Consider the following 15,116-nt stretch of genomic DNA (forward strand, 5'->3'; position numbering starts at 1 on the left):
AAAGGTTAAGCTGCTTGTCCTGTTGAAGTCATGGCCCTGTCAGAGTGTCAAAGGGGTGGATGAGAGTGAGGGGAAATAAGCCATTCCCAATGGCGCATTGAAAAAGGAAGACTAAATGTCCGAGGATGACGCCATTCTGTGTCCGGATGAAGACACAGTCATAATGCGGCGCATTGAAGAACTGAGGGCTGCACCGGAGATAGTCGGTATTCTGTTTCCAGTCTACCAGGGATTCGTAGTTGATGTGTAAGAATTGATACTCGGTAACCTGTTTCAAATGAATCAAATCAGTAGAGTAACAAAAGGCTGGATTGAACAAACGTACAGTATCATCTGATTGTAAGTGGATTCTTCTTCCATTTGGCAGTGGAATGTTGCAGGCAGGTAGAAAGATGTTTAAGAATGCATTCAGCTTGATGCGAAAGTTAGTGAATTCGACACGGGTCTTTTGCGCATTCTCGATGGAACAGAAAGTCTGCACAGCTTGTCTTGATCCCATTCTCACATGTTGTGATGGATCTAAAGTACTATCCACGCCGATGTCGGTATTTTCATCGTCATCTAACGAATCGTCATCCTCCGAGTTGCCATCTGATTTCCGCTGCAAATATTCATCAAAGTCCGAAATACGACAATCAATGTCATCAGCTACAAGTATCCAGTGGTCGATGCGAAGGATCTGATTATCATTATGTAGATAATATGCACAGGATAATTAGTAGGGAATCACGAATGCCATTGATGCTTACCTGCTCCGCAACATTTTTGAAGTTTGTCCGGTTCAAGTACCAGTCCTTCAAGGGCCCGTGCATTTGCTCATACGGTTTGGTGTTGTAATTGCGTGTGGCGCCTTTAGCCTCGATGTCGTTGAATATATGTGTCGTCATGTGCAGTTTCGGAAAGTTCCAATTCTTCATGTTGTCATCAGTGGTTTGTGTCATGTATTGCTGCTGATGTGTCAAGGTAGGGTTATCAAACTAACTACAATTTACATACCTTCATGAGTGCTGTGAACGCTTGGACAGTATGTCTCCCCTCCTTGATTGTATTTGTTGTGTGAACCTCCAGAGCAGCATACATGTCCATCTCGAGGTAAAGGCATACACACCGTAAGAGAAAATAACCGAGTGGAGAATCATTCTCGGTCAAGACATCATGGGTAGCGTAAATTATCATCTGAAAGAGAAAGTGTTAGTAGCCAGAGTAACCACATGAGTTTACAAACCTTAGAAATATCTTCATGGACGGAGCTGTCTATAAATGTAATGCCGATGACCTGGTTTGGGTGCTTGAGATTTCGCCAGCACAGAAATTGTTTGAATCTAATACATATAAGATTAATATCGAGCATCAGATAAGGGACGACTCGAAAAGATTCAAAAAAACGAACCAATTGTCAACTTGCGATACTTTTCCCCTTCCAAGAGTTACAACATATTTCTGCAGCTCAACCCAGAGATGGTGCAACCAGAGTCCACCATGGTTGAAGTGACAACGGTCATGTGACAATGCTCAATGCACGCAGGTGAATGCTACTGCCCAAAATGTGTTCTAAAACAATCAATCTTTAATACTGACATGCAGAAATATTTGCTCACATTAATTAAATGAAGCACTTGTTCTTTCAGGAGTTCCTCTCTTTCTTCAAAGGTTTCTTTCGCACGCGCTATTGATAGGTGACGAGACTTGGACTAAGGATGGGAACGGACTCAGTCTTGGATCGAAAGACTCAGATTAACTATGGATCATACCTAAGGACGGGAACGGACTTAGTAGAGTAGTAGTTAGTAAAAGGTAGAGTAGAGTTGTTAATAAGAAAGCTCACCTCAGTCTTGGATTGAAAGACTGAGGGAGATTATTCGATGAGGAGAGGAATTAATATGTTTGATTGAGACGGAGAATCAATGGGGAACATGTATGACGCATGGTAGGAGGAGTGATTGTGTATGTAAAAGGAAAAGGTTAAGTACGTATAAAGGTCATATCTTGATACTCCCACTCAGACGCAAATCACTAGAGACACATGTGTAGCTTATTCAGCTGGTTCTTCGTTTGAAGGTGAACAAAGGGCGAGCAAGTGGCGATGGCTGCAGAAAAGTTTTTGTGGTAGGGATTTCGTGAAAATGTCGGCAACCATATCGTGTGTGGGTACATATGGGATAATGATGGTCCTATCACTAACTAGATCTCGAATGAAGTGATAGCGGACACAAATGTGCTTTGCCCGGTCGTGGAATTGCGGGTTTTTCGTTAGCGCGCGACTTCCATTATTATCACCATATAGTGTGGTGGGGGTGATCAGTGACAGGTCAAGACCAAAGTCACATAGCAGCTGACTGAGATGGAACTACTCGCAGGCCACATTAGAGAGAGAGATGTATTCAGCTTCAGTGGATGAAGTCGCAACGACAGATTGCTTTTGGGAATGCCAACTAATGGGGGAACTGAAGAGATAGTAGACATAGCCCCCAATCGAACGGCTGTCGTCTTTGTCGGATGTGAAGTCTGAGTCCAAGTAACCAATGAGTCCTTTGTTTGATAAACCAAAGGTCAGGGAATGATGCGTGGATCCACGGAGGTAACGAAGGAGATGGTGAAGCTGGCGATAGTGCTCTATGCCAGGATTGCTCAAAAATTTCGACAGTGTTGATACTGCGTATGCGATGTTGGGACGACTAACGCGCATAGCGAAGTTGAGTTCCACAACGACATGCGCATATGGCATGTGCGTGAATTGTTGCACTTCAGTTTGAGTGAGGGGTGCAGATGACTTCGTCAAGGAGATGCCTGGGACCATGGGGGTAGACACTGGTCGACAATCTGACATCCGAGTTTCACTGAGGATCTGTTCGAGAAAGGAGGATTGGTTGATGGTAAGAAGCTTCTTGGAGCGATCTCGCATGATATGCATTCCTAAGAAATGACACGCTTCGCCAAGATCCTTCATTTCGAAATGTTTGCTCATCTCCAATTTAAAACCGTTAAGGAAATCCCGACAGTTTGACGCAAGCAACATGTCGTTGACGTAAACAAGGAGCCAAATGGTCTTGTCATCCTTGCGTAAAACGTACAGACTATAGTCTGCTTCACTGTGAACAAAATTGAAACCTTCTTTTCGCAAGAAATCATCGAGTGTCTTGTTCCATTGACGACCAGCTTGCTTGAGTCTGTAGATGGCTTTGAGGAGTTTCCAGACCCAATCTGGGTGCTCAGGGTCTTCGAAACCTGGGGGTTGATGCATGTAGATTTCTTCGTCAAGCTTGCCATTGAGAAAAGCAGTCTTCACATCCATTTGATCAAGTTCAAGATCAAACTTAGCAACCATGGAGAGTAGCGCACGTACGGTGTCATATTTTGCAACAGGAGCGAAGGTGTCGGTATAGTCTAGACCTTCAATCTGCGTGAAACCCTGCGCAACAAGATGAGCCTTATGACGGGCAATTCGACCATTCTCATCATATTTGTGCGAGTACACCCACCGTGAGCCGACTGCTTTTCTCCCTGATGGGAGTGGTGTTAAAATGCCCACTTCTTTTTCTCCCAACGAGGCTAACTCTTCATTCATTGCACTTTCCCAATGACCCGAATCCGTTGACGAGCGAGCCGCAGCTATCGTTTTTGGAGGGAGCTTCCGTCCATCAATCTTATTGCTGTCTGTCAAGGATATGTGTTTTGCAGAGTGTTCAATGGTGACGTCGGGGGTTGCACTAGTACCACAATCTTGTTCTTCATCAATTTCCTCCTCAACAGTGACCGGGACGTAGGTCCAACGCCGCTGTACTGGGACGTTTTTGGTTGGAATGGCAACAGATTTTGGAACTGCTGGTCGTGCATCGATGCGTTGGCGTGTTGAACGTCGTGGCTCAGGAGATGGTACCGTTTCTACCGGAACTTCAGTAGGGACGGGCAAAATGTTGTCGTTTGACTGCAGGAATGGCTGTGGTGGTTCAGGGATGAGAGGAGCAGAAAACGGAAGTACTCCCACTGAAACGGTACTTGGTCCTGGTAGCGTGATTTCGGAGCCATCTTCTCCAGGTCCCGGTCGTGTGATTTTGAAGCCGTCATCTGATATCAGCAAAGGATGTGGCAATGCAGGAGTGGAACGCTGCATTAGGGTGCGCTTATTGTACAATTCAACGAGGGGTGAGACAACTGAATTGGGTGTGCCGTAGAAGAAGTTTTCATCAAAAAGGACATTCCGGGAGCGTACCGTTTGTCGTGTCGCCGGATCCCATAAAAGATATCCTGCGTCCTTGATGTGTCCTAATAAGAAGCACCGCCTTGAAACAAAATCATATTTGTGGCGATTGTCGTCTGGGATGTGAGCATATGCGAGGGAGCCAAACAGACGTAAGTGCGAGACATTCGGTAGTTCACCATAAAAGAGTTCAAATGGCGTCCTGTTGTCAGTGGCTGATGACGGAAGGAAATTCTTGATGTAAGCTGAGTTGAGGATAGCGTGACCCCAGAACGAACGAGGGAAGCCACTCTGGTGGTGGGCACTTAATGCTCGAGTAGCAATTGTCTGGTGTCCGCGTTCTGCAACCCCATTCTGTTCTGCTGTGTACGGCATCGTAAGTTCATGTTCAATTCCCTTACTGCACAGGAACTCAATGGTAGCGTGAGAGACATATTCACCACCGTTATCACTATGGAGACGTTTGACCCGTTGTCCCGACTGGTTCTCAATCCAGGCAATATATCGCAGAAGATGAGAATATACCTCACTCTTGTGCTTAATGAGATAAACAGTTGAGAAACGTGAAAAGTCGTCCATGAAGGCAACAAAATATGTTTCGCCGGATAGGGTTGCAGTGTTGACGGGTCCCCAAACATTGGTGTGAACGAGTTCTGCGATGTGTGTTGCACAGTGCTGAGCATGAGACAGGAATGGCAATCGTTTTTGTTTGCCCATTAGGCACGACGGACAGTCAATATGGTCGCCAGGTCCTGCGGACTTGTCTAATAGGTCAAGGGACAGTCCTACTACAACCTTCTCAGCCTTGTGCAAGGTGGAGTTTGCGGCATGGCCCATGCGCACATGCCATACAGCTAGTGGTAAAGGCATAGTCGAAGCAGACCTGATGGCAAAGGCCGTATGGGTGTGCTTGGCTCGGAGGCAGTACAGACCAGCAGAGCATTCCACACGTGCAATCACAGCTCTATCGGCACGGTGCATCTGTCCTCCTTCAGTATCTGTTTCGAAGAAAATTCCTTCCGACGCTAGAGCAGACACAGATATTAGTGTGCACCGTAGGTCTGGTACATGGAGGAAGGGGAGTTCGATGGACTCATGTCGTCCGTTATTGTCGAACGCTAGCGTGATGAACCCCCAACCTGGGGCAAGAACAGTATCGTCATTGGCAAGTTTCACGATTAAGGGAGGGTTATAAGTTTTATAACGAGTGAAGAGGGAGTGCTTGGATTCCATATGTGTGGTGGCGGCAGAGTCTACGTGGAATTGAAAGGAAATAATGCTTGTATTAGAAAAACTGGAAGAGTGTGTAGAAAGACGAAGGAAAAACGGAACACTGTCAGGTTGTCCTGATGTGAGAACCGACACGTTAGTGCCTTGTGAGGGTGAGGGAGGAATGCACGCTGACGTATTGGGTGAGTCCGATTTTGCTAGGCGAGCACAGCAGTTGTGCCAGATGTGGCCCGTGCACTTGCAAGATCCGCATGTCGAACGCCATGACAACTCCCATTTATCTCCCTTGGAAGCATCAAAATCCTCCGGCTTGGCACGTTCGGTAGGTTTACCTGCTTTCACCACCCTAGCGGCCATGGCTGTATGGTGTGCATGCGGGTTTGTGGAGCCAAAGCTCGCATAGTACTGTTCTGAGTTCCTAATCTGGCTAATTACGCCTTCCAGCGTTAGCTTTCCGGCATTGGCGTCAGCGCTATGAAGAATAAGTTGTGAGAGTGGGGCGTAGAAGTCTGGTAATGCATGGAGCAACACTTGTACAAGAGTGTATTCGTTGCAATTCCATTCCATTGATTCAATAGCTTTGAACTGGGCCTTAATATCTGTAATTTCCTTGATTGAAAGTGTGAGTGAATCACTGTCTGAAGCTTTCGGGAGGTCAAAAACGCGAGTCATAAGACGTGTGAAACGGATACCGATGGTGGCCTGGTACTTATTTTCGAGCACCTTCCAAACAAGTGCAGGTTCTGAAACACCCGTGAAATGGATTAAGTCGCTGGAGTGCACAGCCATCTTGAGCAATCCTTTGGTAACACTCTGTCGTTCACAAAAGGACACGACATCCGCACTTGCTATATGCGTGGCAAGTCGTTGCGTGAAAATCGCATCGGATTCAGTAGAGAGTTTGATTGGCAGCTGCAGTTCCGTTTCGTCATCAATGAGAAGATGCCAGAGGTTGAATAAGGATAACCAGAGGTCCATAGATGTGACCCATGACGAATAGTTGGATCCATTTGCATCAAGCGGAGAATGGGGAAACGAAGAAGGAATTCGAATATTGGAAGACATCTTGGATGATGACGAAAAGAGCGTCGGCGATGGCGACAATTGAGAAGACGGAATGGGCAGTTTGAAGGTGGAACGAGAGGAAAGAGTGGGCGTCAACGGTGGTGACGGAGGTAATGGGATGGATAAGATCCGCGGGTCAAGCGGGGATAGAGGGCGACCTTGTTCCAGTTCAGGAAAAGTCGGAGAGGCTCAGATAAGGCGAGTGGAAGCGAGAAACAAATGTAAGGCCTGGTCTGAGCCAGGGCTCATAACCTATTGATAGGTGACGAGACTTGGACTAAGGACGGGAACGGACTCAGTCTCGGATCGAAAGACTCAGATTAACTATGGATCATACCTAAGGACAGGAACGGACTTAGTAGAGTAGTAGTTAGTAAAAGGTAGAGTAGCGTTGTTAATAAGAAAGCTCACCTCAGTCTTGGATTGAAAGACTGAGGGAGATTATTCGATGAGGAGAGGAATTAATATGTTTGATTGAGACGGAGAATCAATGGGGAACGTGTATGACGCATGGTAGGAGGAGTGATTGTGTATGTAAAAGAAAAAGGTTAAGTACATATAAAGGTCATATCTTGATACGCGCAGCATTTATAACTGCTTGCGAGTCTTTCGATGTTCGCCGACGATATGATTTTGAAGTATCCCACAGGTCATCTCGAGGGACTAGACAAATGGGGCATGGCCAAAGACTCATTATCCCTTGAGTAAGTGACATGACAGATCTTGTAATGATACCATTAAGTAATTAGGAACAAAATAATTCAGACCCCAACGATGAAATCAACACTCACTGTTCTTCAAAATCAGCTGATAGAATGAGGATACAGAGAAAAAACCAGCACTTGACACCATCTAGGCATTCGAACCACTGCCCTGTTTGTGATTTCAAGGCTAACAAAGAGATAATCCTGGCAAATGACTTGTGCCAGACAGTATTTTTGAAATCTACCCAGCTGGGCTTTCCAGAGTGTAATTTTTTGTCCTTAACCTATGTAAACTGCATCAGCAGCACTAACAGCAAGTCACTAAAGGAAACTGCACTATTGGTAACCATCCAACAACATACCCGCCACCTTCACCGCACCCATTTCGAATTGCAGTCGGTAAGTTTGCTAGACGAGCGTAGACTGGATAACCTTTTGCTGTACTGAAGGAGGAGAGTTTCATCTTATCCGCGTACAGTATATATGCCAGCGGCTTCACACCCAGTGGGAGTTGCAACTACAAAGTAATATAATGACATAAGGCACATGAAAAACTACAAAGTATTATCACATACTTGTACATCCCAGATATCTCGCGCAGTGAAAGGCTCATCAACAAAAGAAACAAATGTGTTACCATCAAACTTCAAGAGGCAGTGTGCATCAAACGTGAAGTGAGGAAAGAGCCGGGGATTGCGAAGCATATCGGCAGCCAGCTCCCAAAGGTCTCGGTAATGCACATCATACTCCCGCAGTTCCTCATCTCCAGTGAATGGGACTGAGATCACTTCCTTCATAAACTATACTTCATGCTATGTCAGACTCATTTGAACTAGAGAAAGGATATACTACTACCTTTGTAATGCGATGCGAGGCAGCCTCCCACACGTTGTGGATATCCTTGTGGTTTTTGAGTGTAAGTTTCTCCTTCCCCACAGCACAGTGGTGACATAGCTTGATAAGACGATCGGTTTGTTGATTGTTGAACCCAACCTCGAGCATGATCTCGGCAATTTCAAACTTGAGCCAAGATTTGAATGGACTCCAAGGTTGGCCATCAGGTGGAGGGACCAGGAAGTCTGCAGCACGACGCTCAAAGTTATCAAAGCTGTATACCTTGGCCTCAATGCCTGCTACTCGGATGATACTCAATCTTGATGTCATCTTGATTGAAGGTGGGGACTGTGGCCTCGACTTCTGGTTCATTGAGTGCAGAAGGGCCTGTATTGAATAGGGTACACGGCCCAAGTGTTAGTGAGATCAACGAAAACAATTAAGTGTCGACGACTCACCTGGACCAATCACTGGATCATCATGACCGAAGTCCACATCGAGGAATTCCGCATGATTTTGCATTTCAACTGTGAGTTTGTGAGTGCCGCAGATAGCAAAACAAAAATAAAATGCTACTACATACCTGATACAGGGATACGAATGGCTGATTGAGGTTTGTCGAGTCTCGATGATGAATCCAACACTGTATTTTGATACAATTAAACATCAGCTTCAACAATACATCAAGGCAAAGATATAACAGACGCACCTTTCTCCTTCCAAATCGCATCTACAATCACCTGATCCTGTTGTCTTTTGGCTGCCTTCGTCTCACAAGATTTTTGGTGGGTGGTCCATCCTCATGGCTTGATATCCTGGTCACATAAGTTACAGTGCTTTGAGCACTCTGGACCCATGTAGTTGACAGTATTGTACAGCTGTATACAAAGATAGTTGAGGTGGGCGTATAGAGCAAGGAATGCGCAAGAACGCGAAGAGTGTGCTGCAGGCGCTGATAACAAGTGATGATCTATGTGCCCAAGCACGTTACAAAGGACTTACAATATATTGAAACTCAGCCATTAGATTACCTTATCATTTCAGGAGGCATTTCAATTGATTTCAATGGCATGCAAACAGCATGTCAACATCACGTCATTGCAACCACTTTAGGAAATTTCTGACATAATGTAATCTTTCTTGTACCTTGTAAATTTTTGCAAATTGAAATGTAGGGTTCAATGGTTTGAACCTGTTCTGAACTGGAACCGAACCTTTGTGAACGCATTCATAGGAGTTCGGTCCAAGGTTCACCCTCACTGCCTGAACCTGACCAGCGGTCGAGTTCGAGGTTCGCAGATATAGGTCAATGAACCTGACCTGAACCGGACTTCGGCAGCACTAACATGGACTGGTGCCTGCCTGCAGAAGTTGAGAGCTCTGATGAGCCTGGCTTGTGCTCGAGGGAGAGTGTTGGAATCCGAGAGATCTGAGATGAGGAAGACCGACAGATCCAAGATAGGGACAGGGGGAGAATGAGAGGCATGAGCACAAGCCAAAAAGGATAAAGGCGAGCGACATATGACATCAGCATGCATGCTACTTTATTTTATGTTTCTTATTCATTTCTAACTGTAGTCAAGCTACATATGTTAAAAGCGCCTGTTGCAGCGCCCAAACATCTCAGTTCTTCCAAGAGACTGAGATGTAAGTCCATAACACTACCTACATGATACATTGTCTACTGTAGAGATACGCACCTAACTTCGACATAATTTGGGTGTGACCAACTGAACATTAGCTTCGATACTTCGAAGGCGGGTGTGACCTGTGACATCTGACAAATAGCTTCGAAGCACCACTACCAGCCGCTGTCAGTGCCTGCAGCAACAGGCTCTCGATTGGTCAATGCAAACAGTGATCCTCAGGTTTGCACTCACCACGGGGCACTTTGTATCTACCCATCTGTCAGGCTTCTCTATATGTGTATACAATGTCATATCCACATGGATCCTCCAATGTTCGGTAAGGCATCAGTTCAGCTCTTGGATGGTGAACTCTGAAACAATCCTGGACAATCATGGCACTGATGACATTGAGAGTGGTCGTGGAAAACACAGACGCACTGCAAATACTCGTTACAACGATTTTTGGCAACATTGATAGTGTTCTACACATTTTTTTTGTATTTTGACAATATGTCACAAATTAACTTCGACGACCTTGAATTTGTGTGACAGTCACTCGAAATAGCTTCGATTCGTTGGGCCTGTGACGGTGTGACGAAGTTAGGTGCGTATCTCTACAGTAATGTCTAAGTAGATACTTGTCCTTCTAGGTAGATCAAACATTAATATGAGTTCTTCCAAGAGACTGAGATATACTTGTCCTTCTAGACTCCTCGTCCTTCCCGCTCCTATTGTCTCCGCAAGAGCCTGGAGGGTTTTAGATCTATCGTTCAAAATACTAATAGCTGAATGTGCATGCGCGCGAACAACAGGAGTTGCCAAAATCAGACAATTATGTCAGCTCAAGTGCTGTTCAGCCACAAACCAAATTCCGAAAAATATTGTCAACAGTTTGCGTGCGGTTTTAGCAGGTCTTGGTTCATCTAGTTCGTCGTGAGCTCGCGAACGTCGTTGGCTTTGACCATATCAACCTCGGGGGATGCATCTATACAACTTAACGCTTCAGCCCCCGACGGCAGCTACGCAAGCTATCGTTGGCAATTTTTCTGGCGCCCGCACTCAGGAAATCATCATCTCCCGTGGCACTCGACTTGAACTCTTACGCCCCGATGTTCAGACCGGCAAACTATCAACAGTCATTGCCTCTGATGTATTTGGCTCTATTCGCTCTCTAGCGGCTTTTCGTTTGACAGGCAGTACCAAGGGTGAGCCCCTCGTACGTATCATCTTTTATTTCCATCTTATTCATACTCTATTCTCAGACTACGCAATCGTAGGCTCGGATTCTGGCCGTATCATCATTCTCGACTATGACCCGAAATCGAGCAGTTTCGTGAAGCTGCATCAAGAAACCTTTGGCAAGTCTGGAGCGCGACGCATTGTGCCTGGACAATACCTCGCGACAGATCCCAAGGGACGTAGCGTAATGATCTCATCAGTAGAGAAGGCCAAACTTGTGTACATCTTGAACCGAGATGCTGCAGCCAATCTTACGATTTCGTCGCCTCTCGAAGCGCATAAAAACAATGCAATCATTCACCATATCGTCGGCCTTGATGTGGGCTTTGAGAACCCATTATTTGCTGCTCTCGAAGTCGACTACTCTGAATCTGATCAAGATCCTACAGGGGAAGCGTTCAACAATGCGGAGAAGGTGCGTTCAGTGATTTTTTAGTATATGATAACTGAATGAGTTCTCAGATGCTGACATACTATGAACTTGATTTGGGCCTTAACCATGTCGTTCGAAAATGGAGCGAGGCTACAGATCCACGCGCAAATTTATTGGTTCAAGTCCCCGGTGGCCAAGTTGCATCCACAGACCGTTTCGATGGACCTTCTGGTGTTCTGGTTTGCTGTGAAGACCATATTATCTACCGACACATGGACCGACGACAGCATCGTGTCCCTATCCCACGAAGACAACATCCTCTCGAAGATCGTCAGCGAGGCATCATCATCGTTACAGCCGTCATGCACAAAATGAAGGTTGGTCTTTTGCAGCTTGTCACTATATCTTGATTCATATTTTGTCGTAGGGTGCTTTCTTCTTCCTCCTTCAAAGCGAGGATGGTGACCTCTTCAAGGTCACAATTGACCATGAAGAGGACGAAGTTAAAGCATTAAAAATCAAGTATTTTGACACTGTACCTGTGGCGTCCAGTCTTTGTATTCTTAAATCTGGTTTCCTTTTTGTTGCATCCGAGTTTGGGAATCAGTGAGCCTCTCAATTTAACGTCTCGCAAGAAGTCTCTGACATTAATTTCAGCTATTTGTACCAGTTCCAGAAATTGGGCGACGATGACAATGAACCGGAGTTTAGCTCAACGTCGTATCCGGGTACCGGAATGGCAAATCCCACCATTGCTTTACCTCATGCGCACTTCCGGCCACGACCGCTGGATAATCTCGCACTCGCAGACGAAGTGGAGTCCCTGGACCCGATAATAGATTCCAAGGTGATGAACCTATTACCAAACTCAGATACGCCTCAGATTTTCACCGCGTGTGGACGTGGAACAAGGAGTTCTTTCAGAACACTTCGCCACGGTCTTGACGTTGAAGAATCCGTTAGCTCAGAGTTGCCTGGTATTCCCAATGCCGTTTGGACGACCAAGCGGCGCGAGGACGGCAAGTCTTTGTTTCATAGGTGTTCTGAAGAACTTCCGTTGATGCGTACTTGCAGACGAGTTTGATACCTACATTATTCTCTCGTTCGTCAATGGAACTCTTGTCCTTTCCATTGGAGAAACAATTGAAGAAGTGCAGGACACCGGTATCCTGTCATCAGCGCCCACTCTTGCTGTCCAGCAAATTGGTGCTGACGCCCTCCTGCAGGTGCATCCGCATGGCATTCGTCATATACTTGCGGACCACCGCGTCAATCAGTGGTCAGCCCCACAAGGAAAGACTATTGTCACCGCTACAACAAACAAACGTCAAGTGGTTGTTGCTCTGAGTTCTGCTGAACTTGTTTACTTCGAACTTGATCTTGATGGCCAGTTGAACGAATATCAAGATAGGAAGGCTATGGGTTCGACTATTACAGCTCTAAGCATAGCCGAGGTACCTGACGGACGCCAAAGAACGCCCTATCTGGTAAGCCATCGTTCTTGGAGTTCTATCATATGCTCACATATTGCTAGGCTGTCGGATGCGAGGACCAGACCGTTCGAATAGTGTCTCTTGACCCAGAGAGCACTCTGGAAACGATCAGTTTGCAAGCGTTGACAGCACCACCAGCAACCATTTGCATTGCTGACATGCTGGATGCGAGTATCAACAAGACCCAACCCACCATGTTTGTAAACATTGGTCTCCAAAATGGCGTTCTCCTACGAACAGTGCTTGATCCTATTAATGGGCAACTAACTGATACTCGGACTCGGTGAGTTGTTTCGCTCATTGGAGAATCACGGCTAATTGTTTGCGATCAGGTTCCTCGGGAACCGACCGGTTAGATTGGTTCGTGTTCAAATCCAAGGCAATCCAGCCATCCTAGCGCTCTCATCCAGATCCTGGTTGAATTACACACATCAAAATCTCATGCATTTCACGCCCTTGATTTTCGATAACTTGGACTACGCATGGAGTTTCTCCGCTGAGCTCAGTCCTGAGGGCCTCATTGGTATAGCTGGTAGTGTTCTTCGGTGAGTGATCCCGTCCATCACGTCCTGTAGAAGATGAGAATAGAGATACCGGATGAACCTCTAAGAAGGACATGCCGAATATTTTTGAATACCAATTGTTCCTACTGAGACTTCCTTATTCCGTTGTTTATCGAATTAACACTGACTACTGTTTCCTTTGCAGCATTTTCCAGATACCAAAACTGGGGATGAAATTGAAGCAAGACTCGATTCCGTTATCCTTGACCCCTAGGAAGTTTATATCTCACCCCAAAAATCGCCACTTCTATCTTATTGAGGGCGACCATCGTGTTTTGGGCGATGAGGCCGCTAACAAACGGTTACAAGCGATGGTGAGTTTTGTTCTTTATGTTGCGACTATCGCAGACTTATCGTTGTCGCAGACGCAAGCAGGACAGTATATTGATCAAGAAATGCTTGATCTACCTCCTGAAATCTTTGGACGGCCGAAAGCGGCAGCAGGGATCTGGGCGTCCGCAATCCGCATCATCGATCCTGTTGAGGTAAGGCCGAATTATAACTAGCTGATGCATGAGCTCACATCTAGGTTTTGCAGGGCAGGACCATTTCGACTATCACACTAGACAACAACGAGGCTGCCTTCAGCCTTGCATTCGTATCATTTTCTGCACGAAACAATGAGTTACATCTTGTCGTAGGCACCGCTCAGGATACTTTATTGTCTCCGCGGTCATGTACCAGTGGTTTCTTGCGAACGTATCGTTTCACCGAGGATGGCGTGGGATTGGAGCTCCTTCACAAGGTGAAGTAATATCTTGATGAATACTTCATTTTACTGACATCCTTATTCAGACAGAGACGGACGATATCCCCCTTGCTGTCATGGGATTCCAAGGACGTCTGGTTGCTGGCGTTGGAAAGGCTCTTCGGATATATGAGATGGGTAAGAAGAAGCTTTTACGGAAAGCGGAGAACAAAGTAAGCATACACAACATTATGTCAGTTCACTTTGCTCACATTCACATTTCAGACATTTTCTACTGCCATCGTTAGCCTCAACACCCAAGGTTCCCGCATAATTGTCGGCGACATGCAGGAATCGATCCATTTCGCAGTATACAAGGCGCCAGAGAATCGACTACTCATCTTCGCAGATGACACTCAACCCAGATGGATTGCGGCGGCGACCATGGTGGATTACAATACCGTCGCAGCTAGTGATCGCTTTGGCAACGTATTCATCAACCGCCTGGACGCAAAGGTTTCTGAACAAGTAGATGACGATCCCACAGGTGCCGGTATCCTCCATGAGAAGGGTATATTGATGGGTGCCCCACATAAAACCAACATGTTGTGTCACTTCCACGTTGGCGATCTTGTTACCTCGATACACAAAGTGTCACTCGTTGCTGGTGGTCGCGAGGTGCTGCTTTACACTGGCATTCATGGCACTATTGGAATTCTCGTGCCTTTCGTATCCAAGGAGGACGTAGATTTTATCTCGACGCTCGAGCAACACATGCGTACGGAGCAGGGCAGTCTTGTGGGTCGGGATCACTTGAGCTGGAGAGGCTACTATGTACCAGTGAAGGCAGTTGTTGATGGTGATTTGTGCGAGACATATGCTCGGTTGCCAGGGTCGAAGCAAAGTGCGATTGCTGGAGAACTTGACCGCACAGTGGGAGAGGTGCTCAAAAAGCTAGAGCAGTTGCGTGTGACTGCTAGTGGTTTCTAGTCTAGGTGTTGTTTGCAGTCATTGTAGACTGAGTACTGATCATTGTATTGTATTCAAACTGAACTATTTTTTCTTGTGAACTCTGGTGGAATGACGTTGCAGGCGACAAAT

General features: G+C 46.1%; 4 protein-coding genes across 4 annotated transcripts; 1 reads left to right on the top strand and 3 right to left on the bottom strand.

Annotated features, from left to right (window-relative positions):
- Window positions 1-28: 28 nt before the first annotated feature.
- DFJ58DRAFT_837227 (uncharacterized protein) lies at window positions 29-1,502 on the bottom strand (the record flags this gene model as incomplete). The annotated part of the gene is made up of 6 exons (XM_041392357.1): window positions 29-268; window positions 326-601; window positions 750-947; window positions 997-1,176; window positions 1,226-1,322; window positions 1,432-1,502. 6 exons carry the CDS (start codon window positions 1,500-1,502, stop codon window positions 29-31), a joined length of 1,062 nt encoding a protein of 353 aa, XP_041249134.1.
- Window positions 1,503-7,058: 5,556 nt separating this feature from the next.
- Window positions 7,059-7,711, bottom strand: DFJ58DRAFT_652576 (uncharacterized protein; the record flags this gene model as incomplete). The annotated part of the gene is made up of 3 exons (XM_041381694.1): window positions 7,059-7,215; window positions 7,285-7,481; window positions 7,535-7,711. Coding segments are annotated over 3 exons (531 nt in total), but the record flags the coding sequence as incomplete, so codon positions are not given.
- Window positions 7,712-7,734: 23 nt separating this feature from the next.
- DFJ58DRAFT_763079 (uncharacterized protein) lies at window positions 7,735-9,018 on the bottom strand. The gene is made up of 4 exons (XM_041388584.1): window positions 8,615-9,018; window positions 8,490-8,558; window positions 8,053-8,330; window positions 7,735-7,997 (listed from the first exon to the last, which is right to left on the bottom strand). The coding sequence occupies exons 2-4, from the start codon at window positions 8,551-8,553 to the stop codon at window positions 7,752-7,754; spliced, it is 588 nt and encodes a 195-aa protein (XP_041249136.1). The 5' UTR covers window positions 8,554-8,558; window positions 8,615-9,018; the 3' UTR covers window positions 7,735-7,751.
- A 1,538-nt stretch (window positions 9,019-10,556) lies between these two features.
- DFJ58DRAFT_763084 (CPSF A subunit region-domain-containing protein) lies at window positions 10,557-15,085 on the top strand. The gene is made up of 13 exons (XM_041388585.1): window positions 10,557-10,864; window positions 10,922-11,313; window positions 11,361-11,648; window positions 11,699-11,877; window positions 11,929-12,290; window positions 12,346-12,758; window positions 12,806-13,047; window positions 13,097-13,309; window positions 13,473-13,641; window positions 13,693-13,812; window positions 13,866-14,072; window positions 14,123-14,248; window positions 14,301-15,085. The coding sequence occupies exons 1-13, from the start codon at window positions 10,639-10,641 to the stop codon at window positions 15,003-15,005; spliced, it is 3,642 nt and encodes a 1,213-aa protein (XP_041249137.1). The 5' UTR covers window positions 10,557-10,638; the 3' UTR covers window positions 15,006-15,085.
- The last annotated feature ends 31 nt before the right edge of the window (window positions 15,086-15,116 follow it).

This window comes from Suillus subalutaceus (genome assembly GCF_016647625.1).
Source record: "Suillus subalutaceus strain FC151 chromosome Unknown DFJ58scaffold_9, whole genome shotgun sequence".
Lineage (NCBI taxonomy): Eukaryota > Fungi > Basidiomycota > Agaricomycetes > Boletales > Suillaceae > Suillus > Suillus subalutaceus.